Source organism: Salvelinus namaycush, chromosome 32 (genome assembly GCF_016432855.1).
Source record: "Salvelinus namaycush isolate Seneca chromosome 32, SaNama_1.0, whole genome shotgun sequence".
Classification (NCBI taxonomy): domain Eukaryota; kingdom Metazoa; phylum Chordata; class Actinopteri; order Salmoniformes; family Salmonidae; genus Salvelinus; species Salvelinus namaycush.
The window spans coordinates 7717249-7735345 of record NC_052338.1 but is presented as its reverse complement, the minus strand read 5'-3'; the positions used below and the strand labels follow the sequence as shown (position 1 = coordinate 7735345).

General features: G+C 47.8%; 1 protein-coding gene across 3 annotated transcripts in view; it reads left to right on the top strand.

Annotated features, from left to right (window-relative positions):
- The window catches only part of LOC120026923 (splicing factor U2AF 65 kDa subunit-like), a 30447-nt gene extending 13693 nt beyond the window's left edge, over nt 1-16754 (top strand). For all 3 annotated transcript variants that reach the window (XM_038971678.1, XM_038971679.1, XM_038971677.1), the window contains 2 exons: nt 13683-13934; nt 14777-16754. In XM_038971678.1, the coding sequence (XP_038827606.1) occupies nt 13683-13934; nt 14777-14911 (387 nt within the window). In that variant the 3' untranslated portion in view covers nt 14912-16754. The remainder of the gene's footprint in view (nt 1-13682; nt 13935-14776) is intronic.
- The last annotated feature ends 1343 nt before the right edge of the window (nt 16755-18097 follow it).

Here is an 18097-nt window from a genome sequence, read left to right as displayed (position 1 = left end):
GGAGGTTAAGCGTGAGGCCTGCATCATGGATCTTCCCCAGGACTCTGCTAAGATGCTGTATGTGTTCCTCCCAGGAGTGGCTGTAGATCACCACGTCGTCCAAGTAAGCAGCACAGTAATCGTCACAGTCCTGGAGGACCTTGTCCATCAGCCTCTGGAAAGTCGCAGGGGCCCCATGGAGGCCAAACGGCATGACCTTGAACTGGAACAGGCCCATCGGCGTCCGGAATGCAGTGTAGGCCTTGGATTGTTCATGCAGGGGCACCTGCCAGTACCCTTTGCAGAGATCCAATGTGGTAATGTAATGAGCTCTACCTATTCTCTCCAGTAAGTCGTCAATGCGGGGCATGGGATAGGCATCAAACTGGGAGATGGCATTCACCTTACGGAAGTCCATGCAGACGCGCAAAGAGCCATCCTTCTTTGGGACAATGACAATAGGGCTGCTCCATTCACTTGAAGATGGCTCGACAACATCCATTTCTATCATGGTGTGGACCTCTTCCTTGAGGGCTACCACCAGCCTCTCAGGCACACGGTAAGGATGCGGGCGGACTGGGTTCTGGCCAGGTTTCAAACGAATGACGTGTTCTAGGACTTTGGTTCTTCCTGGTCTCTGACTGAAGAGGGCTGGATACTTGCCAAACAGTTGATTCAGCTCATTTTGCTTGTCTTCTTCCAGGTGAGCCAGTATGACTTCTGCTCGTTCTTTCCATGCCTCTGTGACCCCATCCGACTCATCCTCTTCTTCTACTCTGTGGACCAGAAAGGACTTTCCCTTGGAGAGTTCCTCTTTCTCTTCCCAGGCCTTGAGAAGGTTCACATGGTAGGTTTGCTTCTTCTTACCCTTGTCGGGGTGCAGCACCTCGTAGGTCACCGGGCCCATCTTCCTCCCGATTAGGTACGGTCCTTGCCACTGTGCAAGGAGCTTGCTGGTAGACGAGGGAAGGAGGAGCAGGACTTTCTGTCCTGGCTCAAACTCTCTGTGGCGAGCGTGCTGGTCATAACCTTTCTTCTGGGCCTTCTGGGCTTGCTGAAGGTTTGCCCTAGCTTCCTCTCGGTACCGCTCCAACCTGTCTCGCATCTGGAGGACGTACTGGACAATCCCCTGTCCTGAGGTAGCTACTGGGGAACCTTCCCAGCACTTCTTCAGCAGGTCCAGTGGTCCTTGCACTGGCCATCCATAGAGGAGTTCGAATGGCGAGAAACCTGTCGATGCCTGAGGCACCTCCCTGTAAGCAAAAAGCAGAAAGGGTAACCACTTATCCCAGTCTTTACCAGTGTCATCCACAAACTTCCTCAGCATGTTCTTGAGCGTTTGATTGAATCTCTCTACGAGCCCATCCGTTTGGGGGTGGTAGGGAGTGGTCCTCAAGCCTTTAATGCCCAGCTGTTGGTGGAGTTGAACCATCAGTCGCGAGGTGAAGTTTGTCCCTTGGTCCGTCAGGATTTCATCTGGGATTCCTACACGAGAGAAGAGCTGAACAAGAGCACTGATTATTTTTGGAGTGGTTATGGAACGGAGTGGGAAGGCTTCTGGGAACCGGGTGGCATAGTCACAGATCACCAATATATACTTGTAACCTGCACTACTCTTCTCCAAGGGTCCAACAATGTCCATTGCAATTCTCTTGAATGGGGTAGAGATAACTGGCAGTGAACATAGAGGAGCCCGGTCAGACCTACGGACAGCACTGGTTTTCTGGCACGTGGGGCATGACTTGCAGTAGGTTTGTACATCAGTATACATGGAGGGCCAAAAGAAACGGGAGCCTAGCCTAAGATAGGTCTTATGTTGCCCTAGATGACCTGCCCATGGAACTGTATGTGCAAGGTTGAGAACAAGTGGTCTACAGGTAGATGGCACCACCAACTTCCTGCTATCTGCCTCTGACCCAAGGTAGAGTATGTGGTTGTCTACCGTGTAAATCCCCCCACATGAAGATTGACTGTCCCCAGCTAAGGCCTTGTCAAACAAACATTTCAAGGTTGCGTCAGACTTCTGCAGTGTAGCAAAATTTTGTGGAACATCCCATTGCACCTCTAACCCAGACACATCAGCAACAGGTACAGGGGTTCCCACATACTTCTCAAGACGCCGCTGGCGGCGTGACTTTCTGGGCCCTTTGGTTCCCCCCTCGCACAGACTATCACACAAGTCAGGCAGAGGTTGTAAACCAGCTTTGGCCTGGGCCCGAGTGACAACTGAACATGACACCTGAACATCAGCCTGGCAAACTGACTGCTCATATAGCTGACCCCCCACACTTCCCAACAGATCAGAGAGTACAGGCACATCCCTCCCCAAAATCATCTCAAAAGGTAGCTTCTCCATTACCCCAACTTTGAGGAGGTATTTCTGACCCTGAATCTCAACTGTGAGCTCAGCTGTGGGCTGCTGTGACTGGTCACCATGAACACATTGGATCAGTGTCTGATGACCGTAATCAATATCATTAACAGGTACATTACCTTTTCTGATCAATGACAGGGAACTGCCGGTGTCAATCATTGCAGTAAGACTTTTACCATTCACTTTTACAGGTACCAAGCCTGACCCTTCCCGAGTCTGTGTATTCTGAACACCATCCCCCTCTCTGGGTACATAACAGTAACCTGAGAGCTTGGATTTACGTAGCGGACACATTGAAGCTTTGTGCCCCTGCTGCCGGCAGTAAAAACAGGTCAGACCCCTCCCATCAGTGCGAACTGCATGATCCCTTACCTCCCTCCTCCCAGACACATAACCCCCAGAGTTACCTCCACCATCTCTGGCGTCTCTGATGTCCCGTGTGTCTCTGAGACTTCTTGGAGCGGGTGCTGCAGGTCGTGGTGGGCCCCCTTTACGTGCATTAAGGTATTGCAGTGCAAGCTTGGCCGCCATAAGCCCGTCCTTGGGCTCGTGCTCTCGGACCCAGGTTCGAATGTCGTGTGGTAGAACTTGTAGAAGTTGCTCGAGGATGATGACCTCACCGATTTCGTCCTGTGTCTTCTCTTCCGGTCGAACCCATTGTCGGTAGAGACCCTTGAGGCGGTGGTACGTCTCTGTCGGCGACTCACCCGATGGCGTCGATGCAGCTCTGAAGCGTTGACGGTAGGTCTCCGGTGAGATATCGAACTTCACCAGCAGCGCTTCCTTCAAGCCCTTGTAGACATTGGACAGCCCCTCATCCATTGCTGTGTAAGCCTCTAAGGCCTTGCCCGTGAGCAATGGGACAAGCCTGCAGGCCCACTCTACCTCAGGCCACTGCCACGTCTTAGCCATGCGCTCAAACCTCAGCAGGTAGTTTTCAATGTCCTCCCCCTGCTGGTGTGAGGGCATCTTTGGCTCCTTCCTCAGGAATGCTGGAAGATGGACGTTAACACTGCTGGACTGGTCTCCTGGTGCTGGCCTCATTACTGCTTGGGGAGCCTGCTGTGGAGTTGAAGTCCCTGCAGCGTCGAGCCGTTGTCGTCCTGGTGTTGGCAGACCCAATCTTGGGCTCTCACTGACGAGTTCCGCTTGGTGCGGAGCTGTGAGGATAGATTGGCGTAGGCCCCGTAACTCCTGCTTGAGGTCTTCGTCCCTCCTCTCAAGGCAGGTGAAAGTTGCTGGAAAAGGGATACCATGGTTGCATGTGGTTCTGGTCCCCGAACTGCGCCTTCAGTCAGCTGGTCTTTTATGGCTGTATCTGCTGGTTCAACCGGTTGCTCAAACGGTTCTGGTTGTGTTTGGCCCCTTGGTCGGGCTCTTAGTTTTTCATACTTGACCTCTTCTTCACCAGACGATTCCATGGTATTCCACCCCAGTTCAACTTCAGGTACCTTTTCTGACAGTTGATTCTGCTGCTGAGAACGCAATCCTGTACGCATTCCTTTACCTCTTGTTGGAATTCACTGATTTGCGGTGCGCGGTCCCACCACTGCCACCATATGTCACGTAGAGTAGGCCAGAAGGCTAAACTGGAAAACCTAACCTCTATCAAAATAAAAAGATGGCGGAACCGCAAAAGTTCTTCTGTGCAAAGGTGTTTATTTACAAGGTGATTCCGGAACAAAAAACAACAGTACTGCCATCAAACGTCTACCTTATGGGACAGCTTAAAACAATGCTGCCCCATCCACAGCTCAATCCAAAATGCCCCTCCATGAACTGAAAGAGAGGCTCCTTTTGTAGGGCTAGCCCCTCCCCTCAGAACAATTACCACTAATTAATTAAGCAATTACCTAGTCAAACCTACATTTTCCATTAACTTAACATACTAAAGGATATACATTGCAACACGTGTTTTAAACAATATCACAACATAACATTACAACATTACATCACTACTGACAGTATCTCTATAAAGTCAGCCCAATCCCTTAGCTCGGGTCCTTTTCCAGCATACCCAGAAGCTACAGAGATGGAGAGAGAGAGGAACAGAACGAACAAACAAAGCGCTCATCCACAACATTGATAAGTATAATAAATATTGCATATCTTAAATATGAACACTGACAAGTATGAAATGTATGTACTAAGACAGAAGTTAATTTGTGTGTCGACCCACATTCTTAACTTATCTTATAACGGAGCAGGGAGGAGTGATGAATGTGTGCGTGCGTTAAAGAACCAAATGCTGCCCGTGTCCAGTGACGGACTTCTACGTCACATTACCTTCCTCCTCTCCTGAAGCGACCAGGTTCGGGAGCCTTGATAGGTAGTCCGCCGTGACGTTTTCCTTTCCTGCCTTGTGACGGACACAGAACCTGAAGGGCTGGAGCTCCAGATACCACCTGGTCACACGAGAATTCCGGTCCTTCATGGTCTGGATCCAGGTCAGTGCTCTGTGGTCCGTGTGTAGGTCAAATTCCCTCCCAAGAAGGTAGTAACGGAGGCTATCTAGGGCCCACTTTATAGCCAGGCACTCCTTCTCGATTGTAGAATACCTGGTTTCCCTGGGCAACAGCTTCCGACTCAGGTACAGCACAGGAAGCTCTTCTCCTGGATCCCCTTGGGCCAGTACAGCTCCAATTCCCACAGCCGAAGCATCCACCTGCACGAGAAACCGCTTCTGAAAATCAGGGGTCTGGAGAACAGGAAATGAGCACAGTCGGTTTTTCAGTATCATGAAGGCTTCCTCACACTCCTCAGTCCACTTCACAGGGTTGCTGGCCACCTTTGAAGTGAGGTTGGTCAGAGGGACAGCGATGGTCGAAAACTGCGGAATGAATCTCCGGTACCACCCTGCCAGACCTAGGAAGGACTTCACCTGTGTCTTGGTTCTGGGTTGAGGGCTGTTCCTGATGGACTCCACTTTGTCCACCTGAGGCCGAACTTCACCCTTACCCAGCTGGTAACCCAGGTACTTTGTCTCCTGTTTCGCCCACTCACACTTCCGGAGGTTAAGCGTGAGGCCTGCATCATGGATCTTCCCCAGGACTCTGCTAAGATGCTGTATGTGTTCCTCCCAGGAGTGGCTGTAGATCACCACGTCGTCCAAGTAAGCAGCACAGTAATCGTCACAGTCCTGGAGGACCTTGTCCATCAGCCTCTGGAAAGTCGCAGGGGCCCCATGGAGGCCAAACGGCATGACCTTGAACTGGAACAGGCCCATCGGCGTCCGGAATGCAGTGTAGGCCTTGGATTGTTCATGCAGGGGCACCTGCCAGTACCCTTTGCAGAGATCCAATGTGGTAATGTAATGAGCTCTACCTATTCTCTCCAGTAAGTCGTCAATGCGGGGCATGGGATAGGCATCAAACTGGGAGATGGCATTCACCTTACGGAAGTCCATGCAGACGCGCAAAGAGCCATCCTTCTTTGGGACAATGACAATAGGGCTGCTCCATTCACTTGAAGATGGCTCGACAACATCCATTTCTATCATGGTGTGGACCTCTTCCTTGAGGGCTACCACCAGCCTCTCAGGCACACGGTAAGGATGCGGGCGGACTGGGTTCTGGCCAGGTTTCAAACGAATGACGTGTTCTAGGACTTTGGTTCTTCCTGGTCTCTGACTGAAGAGGGCTGGATACTTGCCAAACAGTTGATTCAGCTCATTTTGCTTGTCTTCTTCCAGGTGAGCCAGTATGACTTCTGCTCGTTCTTTCCATGCCTCTGTGACCCCATCCGACTCATCCTCTTCTTCTACTCTGTGGACCAGAAAGGACTTTCCCTTGGAGAGTTCCTCTTTCTCTTCCCAGGCCTTGAGAAGGTTCACATGGTAGGTTTGCTTCTTCTTACCCTTGTCGGGGTGCAGCACCTCGTAGGTCACCGGGCCCATCTTCCTCCCGATTAGGTACGGTCCTTGCCACTGTGCAAGGAGCTTGCTGGTAGACGAGGGAAGGAGGAGCAGGACTTTCTGTCCTGGCTCAAACTCTCTGTGGCGAGCGTGCTGGTCATAACCTCTCTTCTGGGCCTTCTGGGCTTGCTGAAGGTTTGCCCTAGCTTCCTCTCGGTACCGCTCCAACCTGTCTCGCATCTGGAGGACGTACTGGACAATCCCCTGTCCTGAGGTAGCTACTGGGGAACCTTCCCAGCACTTCTTCAGCAGGTCCAGTGGTCCTTGCACTGGCCATCCATAGAGGAGTTTGAATGGCGAGAAACCTGTCGATGCCTGAGGCACCTCCCTGTAAGCAAAAAGCAGAAAGGGTAACCACTTATCCCAGTCTTTACCAGTGTCATCCACAAACTTCCTCAGCATGTTCTTGAGCGTTTGATTGAATCTCTCTACGAGCCCATCCGTTTGGGGGTGGTAGGGAGTGGTCCTCAAGCCTTTAATGCCCAGCTGTTGGTGGAGTTGAACCATCAGTCGCGAGGTGAAGTTTGTCCCTTGGTCCGTCAGGATTTCATCTGGGATTCCTACACGAGAGAAGAGCTGAACAAGAGCACTGATTAATTTTTGGAGTGGTTATGGAACGGAGTGGGAAGGCTTCTGGGAACCGGGTGGCATAGTCACAGATCACCAATATATACTTGTAACCTGCACTACTCTTCTCCAAGGGTCCAACAATGTCCATTGCAATTCTCTTGAATGGGGTAGAGATAACTGGCAGTGAACATAGAGGAGCCCGGTCAGACCTACGGACAGCACTGGTTTTCTGGCACGTGGGGCATGACTTGCAGTAGGTTTGTACATCAGTATACATGGAGGGCCAAAAGAAACGGGAGCCTAGCCTAAGATAGGTCTTATGTTGCCCTAGATGACCTGCCCATGGAACTGTATGTGCAAGGTTGAGAACAAGTGGTCTACAGGTAGATGGCACCACCAACTTCCTGCTATCTGCCTCTGACCCAAGGTAGAGTATGTGGTTGTCTACCGTGTAAATCCCCCCACATGAAGATTGACTGTCCCCAGCTAAGGCCTTGTCAAACAAACATTTCAAGGTTGCGTCAGACTTCTGCAGTGTAGCAAAATTTTGTGGAACATCCCATTGCACCTCTAACCCAGACACATCAGCAACAGGTACAGGGGTTCCCACATACTTCTCAAGACGCCGCTGGCGGCGTGACTTTCTGGGCCCTTTGGTTCCCCCCTCGCACAGACTATCACACAAGTCAGGCAGAGGTTGTAAACCAGCTTTGGCCTGGGCCCGAGTGACAACTGAACATGACACCTGAACATCAGCCTGGCAAACTGACTGCTTATATAGCTGACCCCCCACACTTCCCAACAGATCAGAGAGTACAGGCACATCCCTCCCCAAAATCATCTCAAAAGGTAGCTTCTCCATTACCCCAACTTTGAGGAGGTATTTCTGACCCTGAATCTCAACTGTGAGCTCAGCTGTGGGCTGCTGTGACTGGTCACCATGAACACATTGGATCAGTGTCTGATGACCGTAATCAATATCATTAACAGGTACATTACCTTTTCTGATCAATGACAGGGAACTGCCGGTGTCAATCATTGCAGTAAGACTTTTACCATTCACTTTTACAGGTACCAAGCCTGACCCTTCCCGAGTCTGTCTATTCTGAACACCATCCCCCTCTCTGGGTACATAACAGTAACCTGAGAGCTTGGATTTACGTAGCGGACACATTGAAGCTTTGTGCCCCTGCTGCCGGCAGTAAAAACAGGTCAGACCCCTCCCATCAGTGCGAACTGCATGATCCCTTACCTCCCTCCTCCCAGACACATAACCCCCAGAGTTACCTCCACCATCTCTGGCGTCTCTGATGTCCCGTGTGTCTCTGAGACTTCTTGGAGCGGGTGCTGCAGGTCGTGGTGGGCCCCCTTTACGTGCATTAAGGTATTGCAGTGCAAGCTTGGCCGCCATAAGCCCGTCCTTGGGCTCGTGCTCTCGGACCCAGGTTCGAATGTCGTGTGGTAGAACTTGTAGAAGTTGCTCGAGGATGATGACCTCACCGATTTCGTCCTGTGTCTTCTCTTCCGGTCGAACCCATTGTCGGTAGAGACCCTTGAGGCGGTGGTACGTCTCTGTCGGCGACTCACCCGATGGCGTCGATGCAGCTCTGAAGCGTTGACGGTAGGTCTCCGGTGAGATATCGAACTTCACCAGCAGCGCTTCCTTCAAGCCCTTGTAGACATTGGACAGCCCCTCATCCATTGCTGTGTAAGCCTCTAAGGCCTTGCCCGTGAGCAATGGGACAAGCCTGCAGGCCCACTCTACCTCAGGCCACTGCCACGTCTTAGCCATGCGCTCAAACCTCAGCAGGTAGTTTTCAATGTCCTCCCCCTGCTGGTGTGAGGGCATCTTTGGCTCCTTCCTCAGGAATGCTGGAAGATGGACGTTAACACTGCTGGACTGGTCTCCTGGTGCTGGCCTCATTACTGCTTGGGGAGCCTGCTGTGGAGTTGAAGTCCCTGCAGCGTCGAGCCGTTGTCGTCCTGGTGTTGGCAGACCCAATCTTGGGCTCTCACTGACGAGTTCCGCTTGGTGAGGAGCTGTGAGGATAGATTGGCGTAGGCCCCGTAACTCCTGCTTGAGGTCTTCGTCCCTCCTCTCAAGGCAGGTGAAAGTTGCTGGAAAAGGGATACCATGGTTGCATGTGGTTCTGGTCCCCGAACTGCGCCTTCAGTCAGCTGGTCTTTTATGGCTGTATCTGCTGGTTCAACCGGTTGCTCAAACGGTTCTGGTTGTGTTTGGCCCCTTGGTCGGGCTCTTAGTTTTTCATACTTGACCTCTTCTTCACCAGACGATTCCATGGTATTCCACCCCAGTTCAACTTCAGGTACCTTTTCTGACAGTTGATTCTGCTGCTGAGAACGCAATCCTGTACGCATTCCTTTACCTCTCTTGTTGGAATTCACTGATTTGCGGTGCGCGGTCCCACCACTGCCACCATATGTCACGTAGAGTAGGCCAGAAGGCTAAACTGGAAAACCTAACCTCTATCAAAATAAAAAGATGGCGGAACCGCAAAAGTTCTTCTGTGCAAAGGTGTTTATTTACAAGGTGATTCCGGAACAAAAAACAACAGTACTGCCATCAAACGTCTACCTTATGGGACAGCTTAAAACAATGCTGCCCCATCCACAGCTCAATCCAAAATGCCCCTCCATGAACTGAAAGAGAGGCTCCTTTTGTAGGGCTAGCCCCTCCCCTCAGAACAATTACCACTAATTAATTAAGCAATTACCTAGTCAAACCTACATTTTCCATTAACTTAACATACTAAAGGATATACATTGCAACACGTGTTTTAAACAATATCACAACATAACATTACAACATTACATCACTACTGACAGTATCTCTATAAAGTCAGCCCAATCCCTTAGCTCGGGTCCTTTTCCAGCATACCCAGAAGCTACAGAGATGGAGAGAGAGAGGAACAGAACGAACAAACAAAGCGCTCATCCACAACATTGATAAGTATAATAAATATTGCATATCTTAAATATGAACACTGACAAGTATGAAATGTATGTACTAAGACAGAAGTTAATTTGTGTGTCGACCCACATTCTTAACTTATCTTATAACGGAGCAGGGAGGAGTGATGAATGTGTGCGTGCGTTAAAGAACCAAATGCTGCCCGCGTCCAGTGATGGACTTCTACGTCACAGCGTGTTAACACTTGCAAGGCTTCCGGCCCAGACAACATCCCTAGCCACGTCCTCAGAGCATGCGCAGACCAGCTGGCTGGAGTTTTTACGGACATATGCAATCTGTCCCTATCCCAGTCTGCTGTCCCCACTTCCTTCAAGATGTCCACCATACCCAAAAGTAACTGAACTAAATGACTATCGCCCCGTAGCACTCACTTCTGTCACCATGAAGTGCTTTGAGACGCTAGTTAAGGATCATATCACCTCTACCTTACCTGACACCCTAGACCCACTTCAATTTGCTTACCGCCCCAATAGATCCACAGACGATGCAATCGCCATTGCACTGCACACTGCCCTATCCCATTTGGACAAGAGGAATACCTACGTCAGAATGCGGTTCATTGACTATTAACACAACTCGGGATAAGACCCAGATGCAGACACAGGAGGCAGACAGTTTGAATTTCAGATGTTTATTACAAAACAGGGGGCAGGGTAACGGCAGGTCCAGGGCAGGCAGAGGTCAGTAATCCAAGACAGCACAATAAGGGACAGAACGGCAGGCAGAATGGTCAGAACCGGGAGGATAGGAAAACAGAAACTACAGATACTGGAAAACGGGAGAACATTCTGACAAGACCAGAAGAACTGGCAAAAGACAAATAGAAAACACAGGTATAAGTACATGGGAGACAACTGGTGGGGGGTGGAGACAAGCACAAGACGGGTGAAACAGATCATGGTGTGACAACTATAGCTCAGCCTCACAAAAGTACCCTCCAAGCTGATCATTAAGCTCGGGGCCCTGGGTTTGAACCCCGCCCTGTGCAACTGCGTCCTGGACTTCCTGACAGGCCGCCCCCAGGTGGTGACGGTAGGAAACAACACGTCCACTTCGCTGATCATCAACACAGGAGCCCCACAAGGGTGCGTGCTTAGCCCCCTCCTGTACTCCCTGTTCACCCATGACTGCGTGGCCACGCACTACTCCAACTCAATCATCAAGTTTGTAGACGACACAACAGTAGTAGGCTTGATTACCAACAATGACGAGACAGCCTACAGGGAGGAGGTGAGGGCCCTGGCAGAGTGGGGCCAGGAAAATAACCTCTCTCAACGTCAACAAAACAATGGAGCTGATTGTGGATTTCAGGAAACAGCAGAGGGAGCACCCCCCTATCCACATCGATGGGACCGCAGTAGAGAAGGTGGAAAGCGTCAAGTTCCTCGGCGTATACATCACTGACAATCTGAAATGGTCCACCCACACAGATAGTGTGGTGAAGAAGGCGCAACCGCACCTCTTAACCTCAGGAGGCTGAAGAAATACAGCTTGGTACCTAAGACCCTCAGAAACGTTTACCAATGCACAATTGAGAGCATCCTGTCGGGCTGTATCACCGCCTGGTACGGCAACTGCACCACCCACAACCGCAGGGTTCTCCAGAGGGTGGTACGGTCTGCCCAGCGCATCACCGGGGCACACTGCCTGCCCTCCAGGACACCTACAGCACCTGATGTCACAGGAAGGCCAAAAAGATCATCAAGGATATCAATCACCCGAGCCACGGCCTGTTCACCCCGCTATCATCCAGAAGGCGAGGTCAGTACAGGTGCATCGAAGCTGGGAACGAGAGACTGAAAAACAGCTTCTATCTCAAAGCCATCAGACTGTTAAATAGCCATCACTAGCCGGGTACCACCCGGTTACTCAACCCTGCACGTCAGCGCCTGCTGCCCTATATACATAGACATGGAATCACTGGCCACTTTAAATAATGGATCACTAGTCACTTTAATTATGTTTATATACAGCTTTACTCATCTCATATGTATATATACTGTATTCTATTCTACTGTATTTAGTAAATTCCACTCCGACATTTCTCGTCCTAATATTTATATTATATTTCTTAATTACGTTTAATTTTGAAATGCTTGTGTTCCTAGTGCAGTAGTATCTATTCCATTCTTTTACTTTTAGATTTGTGTATTGTTGTGAATTGTTAGATACTACTGCACTAGGAACACAAGCATTTCACTACACCCCCAATAACATCTGCTAAATATGTATATTTGATTTGATTTGAAAATAGCTGTGCAGCGACACTCCCCATCCAATCTGACAGAGCTTGAAAGTATCTGCATAGAAGAGTGGGAGAAACCTCCCCAAATACAGGTGTGCCAAGCTTGTAGTGTCATACCCAAAGCTGCTTCAACAAAGTACTGAGTGAAGGGTCTGAATAGTTATGTAAATGTATTTTGTAAATATTTCTAAAAACCTGTTTTTGCTTAGTGATTATGGGGTATTATGTGTAGATTGAGGGATTCTTTCATATAAAAAAAAAATCCATCACAGCTTTCATGCGTCTTGGCATGCTCTCCACCAGTCTTTCACATTGATGTTGGGTGACTTTATGCCACTCCTGGCGCAAAAATTCAAGCAGCCCGGCTTTGTTTGATGGCTTGTGACCATCCATCTTCCTCTTGATCACACTCCATCCACACCTTGATTGACCTGGCTGTGTGGCATGGAGCATTGTCCTGCTGGAAAAAACAATACTCCACCAAATTCCACGGTGGGTGTGAGATACTGTGGCTTGTAGGCCTCTCCAGGTCTCGCACCCACTGTGAAATTTGGTGGAGGATCGGTGATGATCTGGGGGTGCTTCAGCAAGGCTGGAATCGGGCAGATTTGTCTTTGTGAAGGACGCATGAATCAAACCATGTACAAGGTTGTCCTGGAAGAAAACTTGCTTCATTCTGCTCTGACAACGTTCCCCAATTCTGAGGATTGGTTTTTCCAGCAGGACAATGCTCCATACCACACAGCCAGGTCAATCAAGGTGTGGATGGAGGACCACCACAAGACCCTGTCATGGCCCGCCCAAACTCCAGACCTGAACCCCAAAAAAAACTCTGGAATGTGATCAAGAGGAAGATGGATGGTCACAAGCCATCAAATAAAGCCGAGCTGTTTAAACTTTTGCGCCAGGAGTGGCATAAAGTCACCCAACATCAATGTGAAAGACTGGTGGAGAGCATGCCAAGACGCATGAAAGCTGTGATTGAAAATCAGGATTATTTCACCAAATGTTGATTTCTGAACTCTTAAGATGAAACATTAGTATTGTGTTGTTAAAAAATGTTAATGAACTTATTTTCTTTGCATTATTCAAGGTCTGACAACACTTTTTTGTTATTTTGACCAGTTGTCATTTTCTGCAAATAAATGCTCTAAATGACAATATTCTTATTTGGAATTTAGAAGAAATGTTGTCAGTAGTTTATAGAATAAAACAAAATTTTTAATTTTACACAAACAACACATACCTATAAATAGTAAAACTAGAGAAACTGATAATTTTGCAGTGGTCTCTTAATTTTTTCCAGAGGTTTATGTATATTTTAAAAAAAAATGGGGGGGGGGGGGGGTGTGACTGACTGACCTAGAACATCAAGCTTTGTTTCATAACTTAATCAGGACAATCCAGAGCTGACTACGGATTGACTAAGCATATGCACAACTGCAAAGTAGACGCATTATTATTACAAAAACAAGTTGGAAATTGAACAATGTTTTTTAAAATTCTTATGTGTTTTACACCCTAAACATTCTAAAACGTTTTCTAAAAGTGCTCATGTTCTTTCAACCTTCCCAATCGCCAACACCTCTCCCCACCCTTCCCCCATCAGACGGGTATGAACCAGACCCCGGTGACCCTCCAGGTGCCAGGCCTGATGCCCACCTCCATGGCTTCACTGGGTGGCCTACCCACTGAGGTCCTCTGCCTGATGAACATGGTGGCTGTGGAGGAGCTGCTGGATGACGAGGAGTACGAGGAGATCGTGGAGGACGTCCGGGATGAGTGCGGCAAGTACGGACAGGTGAAGAGCATTGAGATCCCCCGGCCCGTGGATGGCCTGGAGGTCCCAGGCACTGGGAAGGTGAGATGAGCAAGGGGAGGGGTAAAGGAGTACCTGGATGTTAAGATGGGAGGGGATGAGGGGTCATGATGCATGGGGGTGTTTGTTGCAGTGATTTGAGGAGAGTTTGTGTGGTGTGCATTCTGAAATTGTACAGTTTTAAAGTGAATCCGTTCAGTTCAGGTTAAATTATTGAATTCCCTGGCCTACCGAGTGGCGCAGCGGTCTAAGGCACTGCTTCGCAGTGTTGCGGCGTCACTACAGCCTTGGGTTCGATCCCAGGCTGTGTCATTACCGGCCTTGACCCGGAGTCCCATAGGGCAGCGCATAATTGGCCCAGCGTCGTCTGGGTCAGGGGAGGGTTTGGCTCATCACGCTCTAGCGACTCCTTGTGGTGGGCGCCTGCAGGCTGACTTCGGTCGTCAGTTAAACAGTGTTTCCTCTGACACATTGTTGGAGCTGGCTTCCGGGTTAAGCGAGCGGGTGTTAAGAAGCGCTGTTAGGCGGGTCATGTTTCGGAGGACGCATTACTTGACCTTCGCCTCTCCCGAGCCCATTGGGGAGTTGCAGCGATGAGACAAGATTGTAATCACGAAATTGGGGAGAAAAAGGGGGTAAACAATGTTTGAATAAAAAATGTAATTCCTTGAAGAAGTTTGCCTTTCACCTCCCATCAAACAAGCATTTCATAACATATCACTTTTGCCTAGGCTTAAGATAAGTTTCCAATGCAATAAGCCTTTTGTGTATGTGTAAAGATTTATCATAGTTGATTGCTGTAGAATTACATTTAACATGGTTGTCTGGTTCCATACAGAATGGCTATTCACCTACTCTCCTATCCTTTTCTTTCCCTCTCTCAGATCTTTGTGGAGTTCATGACCCTGTTTGACTCCCAGAAGGCCATGCAGGCGCTGACAGGCAGGAAGTTTGCCAACAGGGTGGTGGTGACCAAGTACTGTGACCCAGACGCTTACCACCGCCGAGACTTCTGGTAGACCTGAGAACCAGAGAGAGGGAGAGAAGCAGAGTTTTATGTAATGATATGAATATTTATGAGCATCACAACACTCCCAACTTGCTTTTTTTTTTTAAAGAGACAAAGTTTGAATTTAGCTACTAGAGAGGCAGACTGGAAGACTTGTTACAAAGATTATACCTATATTGTATTATAAGAATGAGAGGTACATTTTGTACAGCAAACTGGGTCTGGCCAGTGGATAATATGTATTTTATATGGAGTATTTATTTATTAATTTATCACTTTGATATAATGAGTAACAGAAATTAACTTCAATAGGCCTAAGGCCACTTATCAGCAGAATTGGTCAAATTCGGACTTTTCTCCTATGAATCAAGTTCAATCACGATTTTAACCATTTTGTTTTGTCCATACCTGAGCCAGGTATTTGTTTTATGTTCTAGCTCTCCCCCCAATTTTCAGAACATCAATGCCACTTATTGTGAAGTCAGCACTGACTTAAGTCTGAGGGGACCTTCAAGTATTGTAAGTGTCTTTGTGTACATTTAACTTAGCATCACCGCCCTCTTTTGATAACAAAATGTCTGAAAATGATGCAATGTGACTTTCTCAGTGGGCAACCCCCATTCCACAGAAAACAATGAGACCTCCAAAATGGCAACTGCATTGATATACAGGCCAGTATATTAACAGGAAGTACCTGCTGAACCAGGCCAGATCCAGAGCCTGTAATAGAAGGCTCTCGACCACGCTGATGATATGACGCAGCGGTGATGATGAAATGCAGAGTTTTATTAACCATATCTCATAGGGTTGTATGTGTTAAGTCTTTAACTGTATTTTAGGCCTTACTATATGTCCAACCAGCTACATTAGATTGGATGCACTGCATATATTATTCACCCAATCAGAGGTACTGTAACTAGATACATTTGGGTCGTGTTCATTAGGGCATACTATGGCAAAATGTTTTGCGACTGAAAAAATAAACATGCATTTCTTATTGTACAAGTTCAGGTAGTTCAGATCCCTCCCCGTATCAGTCCGTTTTCTTCAGTTTGGTACCTAATGAACACGACCCTGAACTCTCCCCTTCCACAGCTTCCCTCTCTCTCTCTCTCTCCTCAGACAAACTGCTGTACAGCCCGAAAGAGTTATCACTGCCCTGCCTCGACCCTTGGTTGGTTTTGTAAAACAACATTGACACAATGTTATTTAATGTTATTTATTTCACTGTAAAATCATATCTGCTCTTTTTTTGTAGTACGTTTTGCCTCAAAGTGATAACTTTAGGACCAAAAAAGGATGTGGATATGCACGTGTGAGGCTTTCTGGTGGATGACATGGATTCAGGTTCATGACAGGCAATAAAATAGAAAAGTCTAGATAATTTGCAGGCGTGGGTGGGCCCTATTAAAACGATGTGAAGAGTTCAATTACATACCCCTTTGTTCCACTTCTGCTCCTCTTTCTTATTCAATTGTTTTCGATTTTCTCTTTACAACAAGGATGACACTTGGAAGAACCTGTCTGCAATTATTTTCCTTTCTATTCCCATCCCCAAGATTTTCCGTTGCTTCGAGTTTCATAATGGACTTTTATTTTGGCAGGTTTGCGTTTCAAATGCTGTAGTCTCCTGAGGATCTTTTAGATGATTTGCATTACCAAAGCTTCTCCACGTCTGAGATTGTTTGTGTTCCTAAACAGGTTGAACGATTATGTAAGAGAATGGCTTTGATTCTGTCCATATACTGTCAACAGGTTAGCAGGTGAGAATTTTTGCACTCCGTCACTTCCCTCTACATTGTAAGGTTGTTTACAGAAGGTCTGACTAATCTCATTAAAACATATTTAATGTACTCTGATGTCTGTCTGATCTCTGTTTAATGTCTACAGGATATTGAATCAGAATTTGAGTGTGCGTGTGGCTCGTCCTTGGTATTTTATGGAGCCAACTATCTGAGATCTGCTCCAAGGCGGAATATTTTTGATGGTGGATGGAAAAGGGGATTAAAAGGGGTAATAGAACATTTCTATTACGTGTTCCCAAATGGGTTAAGGCTTGAATCGGTCGGTCTTTAATTTCACAGTGCCTCCCAGTAGGGTTGGAAAAAAAGACAATGCCAGCCCAGAGTTCTATTCAGTGAGTTTTGATAACTACACTGAACAAAAAATATAAACGCAACATGTAAAGGGTTGGTCCCATGTTTCATGAGTTGAAATAAAAGATCCCAGAAATGTTTCCTATGCACAAAAATGTGCACCTTGTGCTGGGGACAATAAAAGGCCACTCTAAAATGTGCAGTTTTGTCACACAACACAATGCCATAGCTGTCTCAAGTTTTGAGGGAGTGATCAATTGACATGCTGACTGCAGGAATGTCCGCCAGAGAATTTAATGATTTTCTCAACCATAAGCCGCCTCAAGTCATTTTAGAGAATTTGGCAGTATGTCCAACCGGCCTCATAACCGCAGACCACGTGTATGGCGTTGTGTGGGCGAGCGGTTTGCTGATGTCAACGTTGTGAACAGAGTGCCCCATGGTGGCGGTATGTGCAGGCATAAGCTACAGACAACGAACACAATTGCATTTTATCGATGGCAATTTGAATGCACAGAGATACCGTGACAAGATCCTGAGGCCCATTGTTGTGCCATTCATTCCCCGCCATCACCTCAGGTTTCAGCATGAAAGTGCACGGCCCCATGTCGCATGGCTCTCGTCCACCAATTCCTGGAAGCTGAAAATGTTCCAATTCTTCCATGGCCTGCATACTCACCAGACATGTCACCCATTGAGCATGTTTAAGATGATATGGATCGACATGTATGACAGCTTATTCCAGTTCCTGCCAATATCCAGCAAGTTCGCACATCCGTTGAAGAGTGGGACAAAATTCCACAGGCCACAATCAACAGTCTGATCAACTTTATGCGAAGGAGATGTGTCGCGCTGAATGAGGCAAATGGTAGATACTGACTGGTTTTCTGGTCTACGCCCCTAGCTTTTTTTAAGGTATGCATAGCCGTATTCCCAGTAATGTGAAATCTATAGATTAGGGCCTAATGAATTTATTTCAATTGACTGATTTCCTTATATGAACTGTAACTCAGTAAAATCTTTGAAATTGTTGCATGTTGCATTTATATTTTTGTTAAGTGTATATATATTGTAAATAAGAATTTGTTCTTAACTGTCTT